We start from the raw sequence: 19362 nt of genomic DNA on the forward strand, positions 1-19362 counted from the left end.
GAAGTATAGACTGATTGTATTTTTTTAAATAGTTATTTTTCTTTCTTCGATTGGAGTTAAAATCGTAATTCATGTTTGAAAAGTTATTGTTCAAAGTAAATATGGAATATGACAACATATTTTATATCAGCTGCATATATAAAAAAAATACAAAATCTAACACTGTTTTAGAATACTTGAACCATAAAATGATTGTCGTATGAAAGTTTGGTTGCTCTCAACTAGGTCGGCCTCAAATGTGTCGGTGTCTGAATCAACATGCGTTCACCTCACGTGTGTTCATAAATTGAGTTATGGGTTATTTTTCGCTGTGGTATTTTCTGGGTTCTTTGAAGAAAGCAAAAAAGGTAAAAACTACAAGTATAAACTGGTCGATACTTAATATTACAAAGCAAATTGAGAGCACAAATTTTGTATACATTTATGACGTCAATATATGACTTGAAGCTAAATTCTTCAGTAAACATTAGAATCAAAGGCTTATATATTGCAAAGTGTATTACATACAACAACATCATTGTGTTTGTGCCCGAGAATACCAGTGATGCAACTAAACTAAGATAAGCCAAAAAAGGGAAAATGTTCAAATATTTAACTTGGTTCCTGATCCTCAGTATGAAAAGCAGACGAATAATAGGCTACAAATCCAAGGAATTTAACAAAAGAAGTTGTGATTGTACGAAATCTTCCTTCACTCCTCTTCTTCGGATGCTTCATTCAACCACTGCATAGGATGTAACCCCATATTTGTACGAAAATTTACCATGAAAAATGACAACATTCCCGCATCGCGAAATGGAGGAAAAAGAAAAAAGAGAAGCTAATAGCCGCCAACCTGGATGAATTTTTCAGCCTGCTTCAGGAGAACTTTATCCGATTCGTCTGCCTCTTCCTTTTCAGCTGCCCAATTAAGTATAGCCTCCTCTTGCAATATATCTTTGTCGTATAAAATTGGTAAAATCTATCAAGTTTTGTTTAAATAGTCAGGCAGTGCACATCATAGCACACATGATACACACAAACAGCTTATATGAATTTCAAGGGAAAACAAATTAAAGAAAGAAATCTATCTCCTCCATGTATCTTGTCCAAACACAAACTCAACTGAGCCACTGATGTAAGTTCTGATTACACATCTCATTTGAAAGTCATTCTCATATCGACCTTCCTAAAGTTTATAAAAAAGTTTACATTCTTTAACATCTACTTACCCAGACATCTATTTTTCCTCAAGGGAGCACAATCATGATTATCAGGGAGGTGTGTGTATTTTAGACATTACACAGCAATTTTACCTAGTTCACAAGCAAGATAAATCTTCTTCTTTTTTTTTTTTGAGAGAGTATTTAGAAAATATCACAACACACAGCAATTTCACCAAGTTTACAAGCAAGATAGATCTTTTCATATTTTCCGTTTTCTGTGAACGCCAAGGTTACCACGCAATTAGACATTGTTCATTTCCATTTTCTTCTAAACCTTCATAGAGCAGAGGTTCATTAGAAATAATACACGAGAAGCATGGTGCCACAAAGAAAATAGCATTTCCAACATCAGCAATACACTGCAATTTGACAAGGACGGATGATACAACTCATAAAAAAAAACAAACTTTGATAGAAATAGGTCACCTGCTCAAAAACTGGAGCGTACTCCTTTGTGGACTCTAAACACATTTCTTCAAATTTCAGAATCACCTCAATCTGTGGACATTTGAGACAGAACAAGTGCAACAACAAGGAATAATTCGATACAAACCTAAACAAACTAAGTTTTATGGAGTTATGCATAATTAAAGCAAGAACAATCAAATTCCTTAACAGACTGCTGAACTAGTTTTATGGAGTTTATGCATATGATGGTGAACCATCTCGTAACAAAACCATATCACCACTGGTGGGCCAAAATTGGATTTGATTGAAAAAGCTACAAACACAATTGACCTGTAAGCAAAACTTCAGGGAGGAATCGAGCTAACAAAACGCCTAGAACAAGGGATAAAAGAAGTTCTTTGTCCATAAACCAACCTCTTCATCTAAGCTAGGTAGGTAATACTTCAAAAGCCTATTCCATTTTGTAATCACACTAGCAACATTTTTAACAAGTTCGCCTGCAACAAAGCATTAGATCCCATTATAAAACGAGAAAGTCAAGTGTATATTACATTAAACATAATACCATATTATACATGTAATATTGAGCAGGGAAATTGCAAATGCGGCCCTAGATCCTCAACTTTTGAAGATTTCTATGAAGTGATTTCTAGTGAATGCTTTCATCCAAGCAATTATTCTCAAAGAGTTGTGTACACAGACCATTGCACATCTAGATTTTCCTTCGAGCAGCGTGTTTGGTAGAAAATCAATAAGAAAGATATGGTATGAGAGGAGGGAGGGCATATTCAAAAGAAGAATTACAATGATGGTTAACTATCACAAGCTCCAATCCAGTCTGGTGGATACATGATAACAGGGGGAGAGTTCTGATTTTCAACAGAGTAATTCAACCATAGACAAAATTTCAAAGACTGGATGTTTATAAGATTAAGCATCTTCAATTTTTGGCATAGAATGAAAGATTTTGTCTGTAAGAAATCGACCTTGAAGCATATGCCATGGAGTTCTTTGACATTGCTAAGTGAGCAGACAAAAAAAGGTAATTTGTTTCACAGCAACTTCAATGCATTCACCGTGTAGTTGAATAAATGTCACTTATTTCAGTGAAACAAAATGAGAAGCAAAGCAAACAAGAACTACAAAGCTAATATAATTCGAAAGGCAGAAGAAAAAATGAATCCAATGAGAAAGGAAACTAACCAAGTGAATTGTGAGGAGTATCCAATGCTAGTTTCATCATACCATAGAATAATGCCCCAGCACAATCACTAGAAGTCAGATTGTATGACAACCTGAATCATAAAAGAAACGGTACACAACAAATTTAAATCAGGGAGAATATAAGACCCTATACAAACACATCAAAGGTCACGGTCACAAAACCTGCAAGAAAGATAAGGTAGTTTTGTGGTCTAAAACAAGAATTTTTAAGATTAGGATGTGGGCCTAGTTTTGTGGAGACCTATACAAGAATTTTTAAGATTAGGACTCGGGCCTAACTTCACCTTAAAAGCTAAGTCCAAGTCAAAATTTTAACAAGAATATTATCATAAGTGATGAGGATACCATCTGAATCCAAAAGGTATTATTTGGACTGACCAAAGAAAACCAAGAGAGGAAAACTAAATTATTTTATTTCGTCTAGCTTCTTTATACAACTTAACAACCTTATAAAGAGAAAATAACACAATAAAGGAAAGAATACAATCCCATATGTTAGGGGATTTAAATCAGTCAATCTCTTGAATCATGAGATCATAATTTTCCTTTATTAACAGTGGTCCACGAGAAGGAATTGATGAATGGAGCAAAGGACCAAAATACACGAAGAGAAAATCTATATCAACCGAGGAAAACAAATAAAGAAATTGAGATCCACGCCCTGATTAGAGGAATATGTAGGTCTAGAATTTGCAAGTATCCAATGAATTATTCATCTTTCTCCTGTCTGGCTTTCCTGTTGGCAAGGCCAGGAACCTTTTTCTTTACATTACATGTATACTTCGAGATCGTGAGCCTAAAATAGTAAAACTTACAACAAAAAAGTGCGCTTATATCATATTCTTAGAAAGCAAACCCGGGAGAGTAACTTTCACATCATACCGCAGAGAGTTCACTTCTAAAATTACATGATCTTCTTTGACGTGTTCGTGTACAGCCCTTAAAAAAGTTGCTTCAACCTGCAAGAAAAATGGGATAAGATTCAAAAAAATCCATGCCTTAAAAACAACACCAGCATGTACCTCTTTCTCAAAATGGGCAGAATCACCTCTGACATCTCCATCAAAGTCACTGTCAATTGAATCAGGCTCCAGCTCTCCTGAATGTGGAAGAACGTCGCCATCAAGATTAGATACCTCCAGTTTGTCAGTAGCACTTTGGATCATTTCAACTAGTCTATCTGCAGGTATTGGGGCAACTGAATGCCTCCATTCTTCTTCATGCGCTCCCTCACTAGCCGACCAAATGAAACCAACCCCACCGTTACCAACCTGGTAAATCAATTATCGATTAGAATATTGTCTTCCTTTAATGAATTAAAAGGACATTTTCAAGATGTTTTCAGCTGCAAAAATGTTGAAGGCATTATCAGTGGAAATAAAATTACAAAGAACCCTGTTGTTGCAGAAAATTACGAGAAAACTCGTTAAATTTTTAACTACTAGTCTGAAGAAGTTATTCACGCGGAAGGTTAACAAATGGATAAAAGTTGTCCCAAATACTCATACAAAGTAACTTAACGTGGTATTCATGAGACCACTTAGCATAACAGGCCTATGAGAAAAATAAAATTTTTAGTTCCCATTTCTGGAACATTGAAGACAACATCCAGATGATATTAGTATGAAAGTTTTGTTATTATTATATATTTAAAGATACATTTTCTAGAACAATGTGAATGTCGTTGATTGAGAATCTGGCTCATGGGCTTTTGAGACTTTTTAGCCCACATCATTGTTATGAAAGGCATGTCGTTGATTGAGAATCTGGCTCATGGGCTTTTGAGACTTTTTAGCCCACATCATTGTTATGAAAGGCGAGCACCTGGCTACGCGCACTCCTTTAAATGAGAAGAAGGTGGGCCACCCTTTTTTCTGCACCAATCCTTAGTTCCTACTACATCTTTTTCAGGCGCACGACATTAATCAAGCGTGCACCTTAGGTGCGCCTTGGCCCAGGCGCGCCTCTGTAGAAAGGGGCGTGCACGTTATATGATGCGATGCGATATATATAACTCAAGCCCAATAAAATCTAACGCCCAATAACAAACAAAAGCCCCGTTGAATGTTTTAAAAAGCCCTATAATCTGCATGTGTGCGTTCTTTTCCTTAGCGACCTCTCAAACTCTTACGACTTACTAATGATGAAACAGTTGGGGAGGATAAAGATGAATTTGATGATTTAGATTTTTGAAGTTTTTTCTTTAATATACTATGATTTTATATGATTGAGTTTGTTTTTTTGTTATGATTATGCTACATTATCTGTTAATGAATTTTTATTTATATTCTTTGTTATCTTTGTGAAAGTATTTAATTTAAATAGTATAAAATACTTTGTATATGCTGAACTTTAAAATTTGTGTCACATGCGCTTTACTTCGATAAAGCGTGCGCTTCGCCTTGCGCTTCACGCCTTAGGCCCCAAGGCACCCTAGCGCTTTAATGCTCCTTGCACCCAAAATAACTATAGCCCACATTGTGTGGAACCATCTTGCCCTTTTTCTACTGGATAAGAAGCATAATCTGAATTTCCCATAGTTAAATCTCATATTAGATATGAAAAAATACATCGAAACAGCCTTATTGTGAAAAAACCAAAAAATGTCTCCCACTTTTTGTGATAATGTTAGCCAGATGAATCCAAGAATGGATGTAGAGCCCTACTGTTTAAAAGCACCAGATATTGCATACCGGGAGACCAAGAAGGCTACCTTGTCTAATCCTTAATGAGATAGGACACTTCAATAATCTAAGTGGGATAGCCAGGTAACTAATGGATAGATATTAAGTTGTTTACTTGAACGCTGTCTCGGTCTACATTTCACAGGGCAATGCAGTTTTTCACCTTCATTTAAATTTTAAGGCACAACGGATGGATCCATAAGTGAGTATCACCAATAATATTCACAAAGCAATAGGGAAAGAAAGAAAATAGTTTAAAAAATTAGTTTCCATTTGAAGAAGACTAAAAGATGAGAAGAACTTAAGGCCAGCAACTACTAATGCTTGTTCAACTGGTACTTGAAGAAAACTAATGAGGAAAAAAATGACCTCGGATGCGGCCTTTGTTTGTGGATCGACTAACTTCTCCCTCAATTCCTCATCCAACTGTTTAGGTGTACTTGATAATGCTGAATACCAAAGAACAAACATAAGTTTTCATTTAAAAAAATAATCAACGAATATGTTCTCCATCAATAAGAATGTTGTGCAGCCTTGTCACTTATGGAGGGCTTGCAAAATGCTGAAAAGAAGCACGTACAATTTATAAGGGATTTGCAAGGAATTATTCATCCATTGGAATAACTTCATTATACCATGTTACAAAAAATGAATATATGTCTATATGCATTTCACTAAGAGTTGTAATAGGAATGCTTGGCTTGATTTAAATATTATGTACATACTGCTGATTATACAGCTGAAAGCTAACTTCCGGTCTTTAAGCAGAGAATCATCAATAAAAACAAGCTAGTCATAACTAATCAGTATTTTTCCCATAAGTACACAAAAGAGGGATTTTTGATAATTTCATTGCACATACATCTCAGAAACCATAATTCAAAATTGAAGTACAAGAGACAAAAGAAGAATATTTAATGCAAAGTTTCCTCCAATTGATCAATGAGCTCAATATAACTATTTCATACCATGGCAAAGCATATGATAGTCAATAGGATAATAAATTACATGATATTTCGATGTTCACACTGCTATTATCAGCATATTCCAGCTCTTCATCACTATCTTGTTTGACAGGTTGTTGAAGTAAAGACACTTTTGAATAAGCAGGAACAATAAATTGTTCTCCAATTATGACCTGCACAAGTTGAAAGCATGACTTACAAAATTCGATCCAACAGAAAAACCAGCTGTGATAACATCTCCATTAATATTTTACTCAGTTTTTATTGTACAAATGTAGGCACAAAAGAACTGCCGGTAAAATTGAATCGATTAATTACAACAGGGAAATAAGATTATAAATTTGTTCATTCTGGATTCACACCAAATTCTGATAAACCCAGAAATTATTTCATATTGGGTTCGCAGCAAATTTGTTTAGCTTGAATGTTTTAGGAATCAAACTCAAGTATCAGAGATAATCATAAACAAAACTCCTAAGCAGGTGGAAAAAAACTCATCCGAGTACTACTGAATAAGCAAGATTTTGGAAATTAATATGAAGTCAAAAGAAAAAGGTTGTTGCTCTTTAGCCACTTAGATAATGATACCTTGAAAGACAAAACAACACCAGGTTCCAAAACAGCACCAGATCTTATGATCACGCCATCACACACTATTGCATGTTTTAGTTTACAGCCATCTTCAATTGTAACTCTATCCCAAATATAGCAACCATCAATTGAAACATTCGATCCAATTACACAACCTTCCCCGATCACAGAATTTGATACGTAAGTGTAGTTTCCAACTGTGGTTCCATTTCCAATCACAGCAAATGGGCCAATATGTGCAGAATGTGATAACCCAGCATCTGTGAAGTATATTCAACAAAATGTCAAGATGGTACAAAGGAATCAATGCAATTGAGATGGTACTGGAAATAGAGTAGAGATCATGTGTAATTAAGACACCACCACCAAAGAGAAACAAAAATGCTCAATGATAAACTGATAAAGGTATGTCACCAACATAAAGAATCACATCTAGAAGTAGAAAGTAAAGGCTAAAAGAATAACATACAAAAGTTACACTTACAGATGAATGGCTTTTAAGTAAAATCTATATATAATTAGAAAACCAGTATGATTATTCCTCATTGATTGCGAAAAGACAAATCATTTAGATCAGAAACATTTTCTGTTAGATCCTCCAGTGATCGGCCGAATTCCAGAAAGAATACTCCATTTTTTAGCTTCACAAAAGGATGGAGGAAATACATGTGTAAGAGAGTTTTCTTGGGGAAAAGAAGTAACTTAGAAAATGAGCGTGCACATCCTTTATTGGTTGCAGAAAATAAAAATCATCCAGATCAAAATCATTTTCTACCAGAGCCTCTATTGACGAGCCAAATTCCAGAAACAACACTGACATATTTTGAGCTTCAGAAAAGGATACAGGACTGTGGCCGGAAAAAAATCCTTGATCCATCTTTAGTTTTCTCAACAATGTGAGAGCATAAACTCAGACTATCAAATATTTATCTAGCTGCTGTTATAGAAATTAAAAAGTATTACAGGGTCCAAACTAGTTATAATTATGTCAACACCCAAGACTGGAATTATTTCAGTATAAGTAACAAACTGCTGAAAGTTTTGAAGTTCTATCAACTATTCATGAATCCTCCAACTCACAATTTTACTGCAGTTTCTGACATATTTGAAGTAAAGCTGACAAATTTGAACGCAAATAACATATTGGGTAACACCATTAAAAGGTTGTAACATCATTTATTTTTTGAGAAAACAAATAATTATTGCAACTGCCCTCCACCCTACTTTAATCCAAAAACAGATGCAAACCATACAGATCTGTACATATATCACAAACATATAACAATTTGATGGGATTAGTTTTCTTTTGACCTGATGCTCTATATGTTCCTTGTCTTTCAAGCCTGGTCACACAATTGCCGGAAAACTGGACATCGGGCACAAAAGGATAGGTCCATCTCTGGATTATATCTTTACTAATGGTGCCATAGCTCCGATAATTATCAACCCTAGTCGCATAACTTGAACGAATTTCATGGGTAAAAATTTTGTAACCCATTATCTGGGAAAAAAAAGTAGGATTAGATATACAGTATAAATGGCCAAATTCTACAAATCTATGGAATAGTTCAAGATCATTGAAAATGCAGGCCAAGCAACAGAGCATTGTCAAAACATTTCTAAAACCTCAGACCAACTACTTTTCTTATGAACCCATTTACATACATGTCATTTACATACATGCTGAAGAATGAATAATGCTACCAAATGATTATCGTGTTCATTTAGGAAGAAGATAAACCATTCCATTTTAATGTTCTGAAATAGCTTGATCTGAAGTTTGAGTTTGGTCCACTGGATAACAAAACAGGTTTCTCCAAGTAACCTAAAAAAATTTTCTGCTCAATCATACATACATCATCAACGAGCAACCCCTTGACAAAGTGACGACGTAAATGTTGATAATCAAAATTGTCTGTGAAAAGACTCAGCACTTCTGGAGAGCATATATCAATATAGCAATCCTGCAAAAATCATTTCAAAGAGTGGAATATCAAGAGATCCAATTTTAGAAGAGATTTCATAAGCAACAAGAGTCGATTATGCCATCATGAAGTTCATAATAGTGACTAACTTTGTGAGCGAACATGAGCTTAGCTCTAAAACTCTAAGAAAAAAATGTTGTTTAATGCACAGAACATGGCATTGACATCCAAGATATGCTAATAGTCGCTAAGAACCATCTCACATAAAAAGGTCCAATCAACGCCTAAAATGATAGATGAGTTGATATGACAAGAAAATGAGGAGGGATAAAGCAAATGCCAGTTTCATCTGTTATTTATGTAATTCTCTGCTTTGGTTAATGTCTATATCATATCTAAAAGGGAGGCAATCATCATGCAATAATGAAAGTATGGTGAATACTCTGAATACTAAGTGCCAGCACTGTATACATGATCAGGATTAAGTTCACAATGCTTGTGTAATTTCATTATCTCTTAGCGACATAAATGTTTAAGGTAACTCAACAAACACGATTTAATAAATATTTTGTGGATAAGAATCCTTACGATGACTTGAACTACAATAGTATTGCAAAATTTAAATGAGAAACATTGCAGTATTGGGAAGGGCAAGAGAGACGAAAGATGAAGCTATAGCAAAAATACAGAGCGAGAATAATGCTTAAAATTACCCTTCCTCGCTGGTCTAATAGTCTACTATAGCAAGGGATCGAGATTCAAAACTTGACTTTTGCAGAGTAAATAATTTTTTTCCTTAGAAATTACTGGACAGAATAAGTCTTTTTCTTCAGATTTATGGATATGCAAATTACGATGAGGTGGGGGTGAGGGTCAGCGATAGAGGGGCTTCAGTAAGTGGTTCATAGGTTGAACTGTAGAAAGACATAGATCATAACTCATAAGCTTAGAATAAGTTAAAGGATCTGGAACCTGTTTGTCATTGTGGAGAGATATAGAGGAGTTATCAATCAGCAACCCCTTGTCAAGATTGACTGTCCCTTTCATATTCTCAGACTTATCCTCATAATGCAAGAGCTGCTTCGTATCAGGATCAACAGCCAGAAACAGCTCCTCGGTTCCAAGACGAGATTGACGAGTTACTGCAGAAGGCTTTGACTGTTTAATCACCATCGTCATTACAGCATTGCTATCCTTTCTTCTTCTTTCCTTGTGTTCTTTGAGTACCTGTGTAAGTGACATGTTGCTCACTGTATCTCCAGTAACAAGGACAAAATCTCCTTGTATCTGACAAGAGAAACAAATATCAGTTATCTAATTATAATCTCAAAGAAGGAAAAATAGTATGTTTTACAGTTTGAATACTTCACCTCTTTAAAAGAAACTTAAACATATATCAAAATGCTTATCTGTGCTAAACCTGTAAAGGATAAAGTGAAGGAAGAATTTCTTATTTTGTTCGATTTTTCATAGGATCGACACAACCTTTTGTGGTGGATACTTTCTAACCTGTACACTACGCAATCAATTGATAAGCCTCTCTGACATGCATCGAACTCACAAAAGCGAGGTAAAAGAACAAGTTTATTACACTTCATAGTGCCAGTAAATTGTTATTGCTGTAATTCAAAAGATGAATAGCTACAGTGCAAGTTCTTTCTGACTATGAGAAAAAAATCAACCGAAAGGAGAAATAACACCATATAATTGCTTCTATGGCACACTTCCTCATTGAGATGGTTCCGATATGACCAAAAGTTTTAAAATAAATAAATAAATATGACCAAAAGTAGACAATGCCTACAACCCATGCTCAATATGCTCCTTACTGCGAGGATAAAAGAAAATAATATGCATTTCCCTAGCATCATTGCCTGCTTCAGCAGCATTTTTATCTTGACACATGCAAACCTTAGGCAAACTTACCTTCAACAAGATATAAGCTTTACAAAAGTCTACAATCTGCTAAGTTCACGTGTTATTACTGCAGTCTCACAAACTTGTGAAGTCACTAGGATAAATGAGAAACATTTCGCGATGGTATGAGCCACGTGTATACCCTTCATTTTCCAAACTAAGTTGAATGAAAAATGTTTAGTTTTGCATTTCCACGTACCAATCAAGGCTCCATGGAAACACTAGCAAATAAAATTTTTGCCAGACATTCTTCTTAAAGGAAAAACCAACTTTCAGAAAATATGTGAAGCTGACTATTTTCTGTCACAGGAGTAACTATAGAAAGAAGAAACAAAATTGCGTAAGAAAAAATTCTGACGCAGAAATAAAAAATCTCTAAAAACCCAAAGATAAACTAGAAGCAATAATGACAACATACCACATGCCTTTCATATATCAATCTCAAGGCATCTCCGGCACTGATGGCATTGTGCGATTCTATCGTGGTGACTGAAATATTTGGTTTGTCTAACCACTTAGAGTTTTCCAAATACTGGATCACTTGCTTGGAATGTGCACAGCAGAACACAAAAACTTCTTCAACTCCAGCAGATTCAAGCCATGCTAAGGTATAGTCAATCATGGGAGCATTGACAAGCGGCAGCAGTACCTTCAAATAACAAACGAATCAACTTACGCCAAAATAAGTCAATTAACCTTCCAGCTGACAGCTACACCGCAACACTTCCATTCATAGTGAAAATGAATAAAGATATCACCATTCGATTTGCTCCATGAAGAAAAACAAGAGAGCAATATACATCAGTCATCTTATACAGATTTGCATAAACTAATCAGCTCTCCAATTAATTATGCAATGGAATACAGCCCGCCGCAAAAGATTACAATCGTTAATCTCTTACTAATTCTGGCAAACAATTTTTTGTGGGCCTTATGGCTGGATAAACAGCAAAGCACATACTTTGGGGCGCTCGAGAGTGATGGGGCGAAAGAGCGTGGCAAAGCTATCGGCCAGTAAGATTGCCTGCAAGGGAACACGCGTCAGCTCATCCTCGGCATCTTCTCCTCCCGCTCCTCCTTTGCTTCCCTTCTTCGCCGCCATTATCCTCCTCACGCCGCCGCCGCCGCAGACAGTAGACTCCTCCAGGTAGTTGCGATTATTTTATTTAGTATGTAATTTTTTATTTTTAGGGGAGGAAAACTGCAAATAATCATTGAGAGAAAAGTTCCGCGAAAACCTTTATCTAATAAAATTATTTTAAAATAAAAATATTTTGTTTTGAATTAAAAAATTAATTAATCGAAAAAGTAATACATAGCATTATTTATTTTCATTTTAAAAGCATTTTCTGAAAACAAAGATTATTAGTTTTCCTTTTCACTTATTTACTCAAGCATCCCTCAATTGAACGGAATCTCACTTTCGCCCCTTATTTTAAGATAAATTATACTTTCACCAGATATTTCGTGAAATTTGCAGACCAATTGCCGAACAAAGCCAACCCACGGCTCGGAAAAACAATTTCTTCTATATATTTTGTTTATTTGTTAAATCAGCTGTTCTTTTTGCTTAAAAAATCAACTATTTTTAATAATTGTCCAATTTTATATTATTTAAAATTTTAAAATCAAAATCTTGCATTCGAGATTTTAAATTACTTGCATTAACATAATTAATTAAATTATTACGTTTCAAATCAATATGATTTTTTAATTAAATTCGATTTTATATAAAATTTCTAATTAAAAAAATTATGGCAATTTAATTATTTCGGATACCAAAAATAACTAATTCGTTCCGATTGGATTCGTTTTTTAAAAATAACATTTATCAAAAAAATTCTAAAAATATAACTTTTTTTTTCGAAAATCTAATAAATTTAAATTGCAAAAATAAATATATTTGGTTTAACTAATGTCCTTATAAAAATAGCCCCAACCTATTTGAACAAGCACAAAATATAATTAAATTATGTAAACAATAATATTATTTTGGTGTCATCGTATCAAACATAATATTGTAAAAAAAAGATAAATGATAGACTTTTGTGAAATAGTCTAACAGATCAATTATGCGAGACAGGTCTCCAATCCAACCCGACTTATGAAAAATATCATTTTATATGTCAAAAATATTATTTTTTATTATAATAATAGATCAAGTCTGAGACTGTTTCACAAGAACGGTTTCATCCGAAATTCTTGACCAGACATAGATAAAAATTATGAAATATATAATTAGTTGCTAATATATATTTTGGAACCATATGTATAGTTCAATTCTTTTTAAATCGAAAAAAAAAAAAAAAAAAAAAACTTTAGAGAGGATTGGAAATCGAGCGAGGATGTTTGTATATGTTTTGTAGAAGCTTTGGGTACAAAACAAAGTGAAAGTTTCAAGTGATGAGATTGAAGCCACTTTTCACTAACATAAAAAGAAGAAAGATCAAGTAAGTTTGTAAGAAATATCAGATTTACATATCTTGATGGATTATCCTCCTCTTACTCAACTCTTTCCAAGATGAAGATATTTCCTTTGTCATCTCTCCCTATCCTCAATGAATCATCAACATATCTGTTGTTGTAACCAAAATTATTCGTCCAGTCGCGAGGAACGAAAAATACTCTATATATTTTTAGAGGAAAACTTGATGAACATACGTGATCTCAAGCCAGCCCTCGGGGTTGAAGATGCCAAGAAGGAGGTCATAATTTTTGCGGAAGACATTCATCAACTGTCAAATTGCATCAACAAAATATATCAGCTGTCAAAAATAAATAATCACACGATTGGAACCTAATGGGGAATAAAGAATCTTGACTTCAGGAGGGGACTCAAAAATCATAAGCAAAATTCAAGGCTTCTATGTTTTGCAGACATATGAATGAATGGATGGCGAAATCTGATAAAGGACGTGATCATGTAGAATTAGGGGGACGGAATCCGACGAGGGGAGCGAGTGTATCTTACAAGCCATACAAAGCTTGATTCTTTAGTCTGTTTGCAATTTACCTGGTCTGGAGTGATCATGGACTTGTTGTATCTTATGTCAACTCTCTGCAAAAGGAATATAGGCCATCAAAAGATTAGACTACGTCGAACACCGATTTCAACGGCCTAAAACTCACTGATTTCGAAGTACACTTGAACGAGGCTTCAATGGTAAGCTGTCCACTCAAAAGAGTCAGACCTCTGGCGCTAAAATTGATCACATTAACTGCTTTACCCTCCATTGCCATCACAAATCCTGGAAATGTTAGTACACATTTTCGGGGAATATATATTTTCACCTTTTAGTTATATTTTGTTGTTGTACTTTGGATTGGTTTCACGTTGTAGAACAGAGTAATGCATACCTCAGCAAGATCGATAGATTGGAAGAAATCTCCCAAATTGATGAAATCTCTCAATCCCAGTTTGGTTCTTCTTGAACCCAGAATTGTAATGGAGCTAAAGATGAGCTTCCACACTCCAGCAACCTGTAATATTTTTTACAGAAAATGATTACAAGTCGTAGCAAAATGATGAGTTCACAAGTAAAAAAAAAACAAAAACCAAACAAAAGAGAGCACCTTCTCTAGGCAAAGAGTGGGTTCAGGAGTGGGATTTTGAGACTCTAAAAGCTCGACCAATTTTCCAATTTCACTTTTCTTGGCAGATGGGACCCCAAAAATGCCTCTGTTAATGCCTATCATAATGCATTAGTTCCTTTTACTTCTCCGACAAAGAGTATTTGAGAAATGGTACCATGAGCACAAATGCCTCTGTTAGATGATTTCTTACCTTGCAGTGCAGCATAAAGGTCTCGTTTAATCTCGGCAGGAGTCCCATAATCTGAAAGCTCTTCTTCATCTGTGGAAGACAATTGAGGTCCCTGCTCTGCAACTTTGATGGAATAGTGGTGCCAAAATCGAAGAGTGTTATCTAGGAATCTGATGAAGTTGTGTTGGGCCGCCATTAATGGCAGCTTCATCGTCATCTTGGTTGAACTGGGCGGGAACACGTTGGGAGCATGCGCGAACTTTGTGGCCATCAGTCTGACCTCGTAGGCTCGCATTATAGAAGCAAACGAGAGATCTGGTTCGGCAGATCCAGTTCAGACGGACTCGCAAGTGCTACCATAGCCAGATGATAATAAAAACCAGATGAGATTGTAATGAAAAGTTTACGATAATTATGTAAATCAAACAAGAATTGATTATTGTTTTTTTGTGGTTGATGGAATGGATAGAAGTGAAATATGTATGGCAGAAAATGGTTGTTGGAGGCAAGCCACTCACTCAATACATGGTTAGTTCCATCATCGGATCATACCTCGAGTGAATTGACATAAACCCGTCCTCGTTCCACGTTGAAATGGTCATATTTAATTCGAGTGAAGTGATATAAACATAATCTTCCAACATAGACATGAATACTTTATGCCCTCGCCCCGCCCCGTCCCGACTCCCGAGGTTGTAATAAAAGTAACTAAGTAAGTACTTAATTGAGTCATACATGAAAAAATATTACTTTTTATTGTGAATATCGATGGGTTGACTCGTCTCACAGATAAAGATTCGTGACACCATCTCACAAGAGATCTACTCTTAATAGAATTGGAATTGTTGGTTTTATTGTACACGTTCATATTTGTTTGAAAATTTTCGGTGTACATTAGTTTTTTAGATGAACACTCTTCTAATTGTGTGTATTTTTGTATCTTGATGATGAAAAAAAAGTTTATCGTACATTATATTGTTTTTTTAAAAATTGAACATAATGACAATAAAAAAAACACGAATATGACATTTTGTTACATTTATGATGTATTCCAGCTAAAACAAGATTACAAGAAGTTGTCTTTTAAGAGATATCCAAATTAGTAGAGTATGTGAGTGCTTGATTTCCCTTGCTAACACATTTTCAGAAGAATATATCATACATGACTTGTAAAATACGGTTTATTTTACTAGCATGATTTGTAGGCTATTGTGTTAGTCCGAAAATTTATCTAATGCACACCAAATGGTAGCTGTCACGAGTTCTCACGTCATAAAAAAATAAGATTACAAGAAATTGGACAATTTAGCTTCTTTTATGATTAAAAAGTTCATTTGTTACCACTTTTTCCTTTTATAATATTATTTTTTTGTATTGATTTTCCAAACTGTAGAAATATTTTACACTACAAATTTTATAATGATAATATTAATATAAATTTAAAATGTACACATGTGTTAATGCTTTTCTGGAACAAAAGCAATTTAATGATATGTTTTTTCTAACAACCTTGATTCAGGCCAGACTATCAAGTTTTTAGATAAAATAAAACCATGCATATATCAGTACAAATATGATTTTACTGAACTCGTATTGGTTGTTTCTTGAATAATTATTTTTGGAATAACTTATAAAACTATCATGGAGTTACCTCCAAGTACAACAATCTTCTCACCAAATAGTTTTCGAATTTTTGTTATTTTTTTAAAGCTTTTATCGATGACTTCAACCGCTAAGTGTTTGGTCATTGGTGTTTCTTCCTTTATAATCAATTGTGTTTTATGCGACAACTTAACAAAACCGTTTTGTTTTGAAATTCTACGATAGCTTTCTTCATGCAAAAAGTTTTATCTATGCATATTTCGTATGAAATATACAATTTCATTTAAGCATTTAAAAATAATATAATATGATTCTAATAGACTTCTTTTATGTACATCATCCTTGAAAATTGAAAAAAATTCAACAAATAACAAATAATCAAACGGAGTAAGTCATCTGACATGTTTAAGCAATAATATATATTTCACCTTACGTCGGATTTGTGAAATTTAACGGCCAATAATCTTTCTTTTTTTCTTCACACAATTGTTTTTTTATTTTTTTCACACATAATGCTGAGGAAATTAAATAGTACACGAATAAATTCTTGTTTTCTAGCTTACTCAACACATATGAAAGAATTATATTATCCAAAAAATATAAATGAATTGGCTTGTCTTTATCAGACTTCAAAGGTGAAATGGTGTAGGATCGAGCGCTTGCCGCTTTACCAAAAGCTATAGTTAGTAGTAATGGTGTAACCCAATTCTTTTAAACCGCATAGCAGCTCAAGCACCACGATTCGATCGCTCTACCAAGCATGGATAATTATTGCACCCAACAATCTCCCTCCCAATAATTGCACTCTTTGCAATCAATGGGAATCGAACCCGAGACCTTGGCTCTGATACCAATTGTAGGAGCGAACGATTGCCGCTTTACCAAAAGCTATAGCTAGTAGTAATGGTGCAACTCAAATCTTTTAAATCGCATAACAGCTCAAGCACCACGATTCGATCGCTCTACCAAACAGGAACAATTATTGCACCCAACAAATTGTGTGAAATAAATGTTTTGATACTATGCGTGTATAAATTACAAGGCTGGAAGATATCAATGTTTTATCAATTTTAACACCAAATAAAGTTAAATAAAATATATTGTTATAAACTCAAATTCTTTCCTATATTAAATGGACTCTACAGATTCAGTATAGTAAATGGACAAATCTGTTCTTAAGGTCCATGTTCATTTGAGTAAGTTTAATTTTTCGTTGTCGTCACAAGATTCAAATTTTTTTCACGAAAATGCTGGCATAATGCATTTGGATTCAATATATGTTCATCAATAAATTTTTTATTCAGGTTTGACTCAGCTTGACAAATACAATATAATATTAATAAATTAAAATTTTAAAATTCAATTTACGTTTATCATTCACTTCACTATTACTTTCAACTATCGAATAAAAATATGAATTTTATGTTAATCATTAATTTTTATAAATGTTGATAACGACATTTCATATTTCAAATAATAAGATATATATATATATATATATATATATATATGTTAGTTGAAACATTATTATATATTATGATATGCTCTATTTGTTTGTTAATATATTAAATTTTTAGAATGATTTTGTTTTTTTTATAAAATAAAGTTTATAATTATATTTTCTTATACTACACTAAGATAAATTCTTAGGCCTTTCTCTTGTTGCATGACTATATGTTTGTTTTTAATGAGTATTTTAAATGTTAATTTGTAAATCATGTACATTCATATTTTGTTTATCTTAGTTGGAGTTAAAATTGTAATTTTTTTTGTTTTTTAGAAATGAAACTTTAAACTTGAATTTAAAATAGTCAGTTATTTGCGAGAATGAACAATTTGGGACCAACGAGCGCTACATGGGGGAAGCATTATTTTTTTAAAAAAAAACAATGGTTTCTCGTCTCATATCGAACTTGTTTATATACACTAGTACACCGACACACGCGTTGCATGCTTGTATAATATTTTTTATAATTCATTTGATTTATATTTAAATGAGGATCAAAATATCATTATAAGAAATAAAGAGGGACTACACCGTAATTTTGATATATAAATTAAAAAATAAATTGAAAAATAAAAGAATAAAAAAATGACCTCAATAAGAATTTAACATGTAATCTAAACCCCAAGAAACAATGGCTATATCCGCTGAACTACATATAACTTGCAATAAAATTTTAACATTTTACATCTCATTCATATTGACTCAACCATAATAGAAAAGTTAAGATATATACTAAGCAGATAAAATTACAAGCAGCACTTTTTTTTAGGTAACTAAATAATGTAACTAAATAATGTCACCCACTATCATCAATACCAATTAAATGACAGATCGCAAGTTGTTTGAATTTGCAGCTCAGCATTTGCAATTCAAAGCACAGTTTCATTTTGTCAGTTTGTTCAACCATATTCAAGAAACTGCTGCTTGGGATGTTTGGATCTCTTGTTGTTTCCACTGCTCATCAGTCAGAGCTTTTGGTTATGTAAAGGGCGTCAATTTCTTTCATCTCTTCCACTACTCGATGCCTCTCCAGAAATCTTTTGCCCACAAATTGTTCGGAAACAATCTCGATTGTGAAGCTTGCACCGCATCTGATAGACAAACATATGTCGATTGTTTTATACAATGAACTCGTCAAGAATCAAAGTAAACATAAAAAGTGAACAGTGACCTCATCCACTCAGCACATGACACGTGTGAGCGATGAATTATAATCATGAATAGTATTAGACGTAGAAAGGTGGAAAGAATTCAACCTAAAGTCCTACAGATCTGGATCAATGGCTTGTATACCATTTACATCACATTTAACCAAGTATGAGCCTTAACGACAGACCATAAAACAAACAAAAATAAGATCTATGTAGCACATATACTTCTAATTTTTTCGTCTGATGTTTCAAGAAAAGCTTTTTACAACCTTATTTGAAGGATACAAGCAAAGCAATCAACTTTATAATATCTGTCACGAATAAAATACTACTAACAAATCCCACTTCACTAATTAATTATACCGATAGACCAATCTTTCCCACGGGAAAAAACGCAGACCAAACAGAATACAATTAAAA

The 19362-nt window shown here is 33.8% G+C and overlaps 2 protein-coding genes across 2 annotated transcripts; both read right to left on the minus strand.

Moving 5' to 3' along the window:
- Positions 1 to 441: 441 nt before the first annotated feature.
- Positions 442 to 12121, minus strand: LOC142530397 (uncharacterized). Its single transcript, XM_075636232.1, has 15 exons — positions 11881 to 12121; positions 11338 to 11568; positions 9975 to 10289; positions 8934 to 9041; positions 8389 to 8578; positions 7075 to 7337; positions 6530 to 6659; positions 5891 to 5970; positions 3860 to 4108; positions 3720 to 3796; positions 2817 to 2908; positions 2028 to 2110; positions 1632 to 1703; positions 836 to 961; positions 442 to 724 (listed from the first exon to the last, which is right to left on the minus strand). Exons 1-15 carry the CDS (start codon positions 12019 to 12021, stop codon positions 692 to 694), a joined length of 2190 nt encoding a protein of 729 aa, XP_075492347.1. The 5' UTR covers positions 12022 to 12121; the 3' UTR covers positions 442 to 691.
- Positions 12122 to 13247: 1126 nt separating this feature from the next.
- On the minus strand, positions 13248 to 15305 carry LOC142531713 (fibrillin protein 5 homolog). The gene is made up of 7 exons (XM_075637937.1): positions 14704 to 15305; positions 14493 to 14608; positions 14277 to 14399; positions 14049 to 14147; positions 13933 to 13977; positions 13581 to 13654; positions 13248 to 13494 (listed from the first exon to the last, which is right to left on the minus strand). Exons 1-7 carry the CDS (start codon positions 14975 to 14977, stop codon positions 13422 to 13424), a joined length of 804 nt encoding a protein of 267 aa, XP_075494052.1. The 5' UTR covers positions 14978 to 15305; the 3' UTR covers positions 13248 to 13421.
- Between the last annotated feature and the right edge of the window lie 4057 nt (positions 15306 to 19362).

Source organism: Primulina tabacum, chromosome 17 (genome assembly GCF_025594145.1).
Source record: "Primulina tabacum isolate GXHZ01 chromosome 17, ASM2559414v2, whole genome shotgun sequence".
In the NCBI taxonomy this organism is placed as follows: Eukaryota; Viridiplantae; Streptophyta; class Magnoliopsida; order Lamiales; family Gesneriaceae; genus Primulina; species Primulina tabacum.

Bases quoted from the DNA above. Each gene is read 5' to 3' on its own strand.
- LOC142530397 (XM_075636232.1), bottom strand. From the start codon at position 12,021: ATGGCGGCGAAGAAGGGAAGCAAAGGAGGAGCGGGAGGAGAAGATGCC. The intron at 11,569-11,880 runs GTATGTGCTTTG...TGTTATTTGAAG, and splicing joins TCACTCTCGAGCGCCCCAAA to GTACTGCTGCCGCTTGTCAA. The intron at 2,909-3,719 runs GTATGATGTGAA...TTTATGATTCAG, and splicing joins TTAGAAGTGAACTCTCTGCG to GTTGTCATACAATCTGACTT.
- LOC142531713 (XM_075637937.1), bottom strand. From the start codon at position 14,977: ATGCGAGCCTACGAGGTCAGACTGATGGCCACAAAGTTCGCGCATGCT. The intron at 14,609-14,703 runs GTAAGAAATCAT...GCATTATGATAG, and splicing joins CCTTTATGCTGCACTGCAAG to GCATTAACAGAGGCATTTTT. The intron at 13,495-13,580 runs GTATGTTCATCA...TTACAACAACAG, and splicing joins GAGGGCTGGCTTGAGATCAC to ATATGTTGATGATTCATTGA.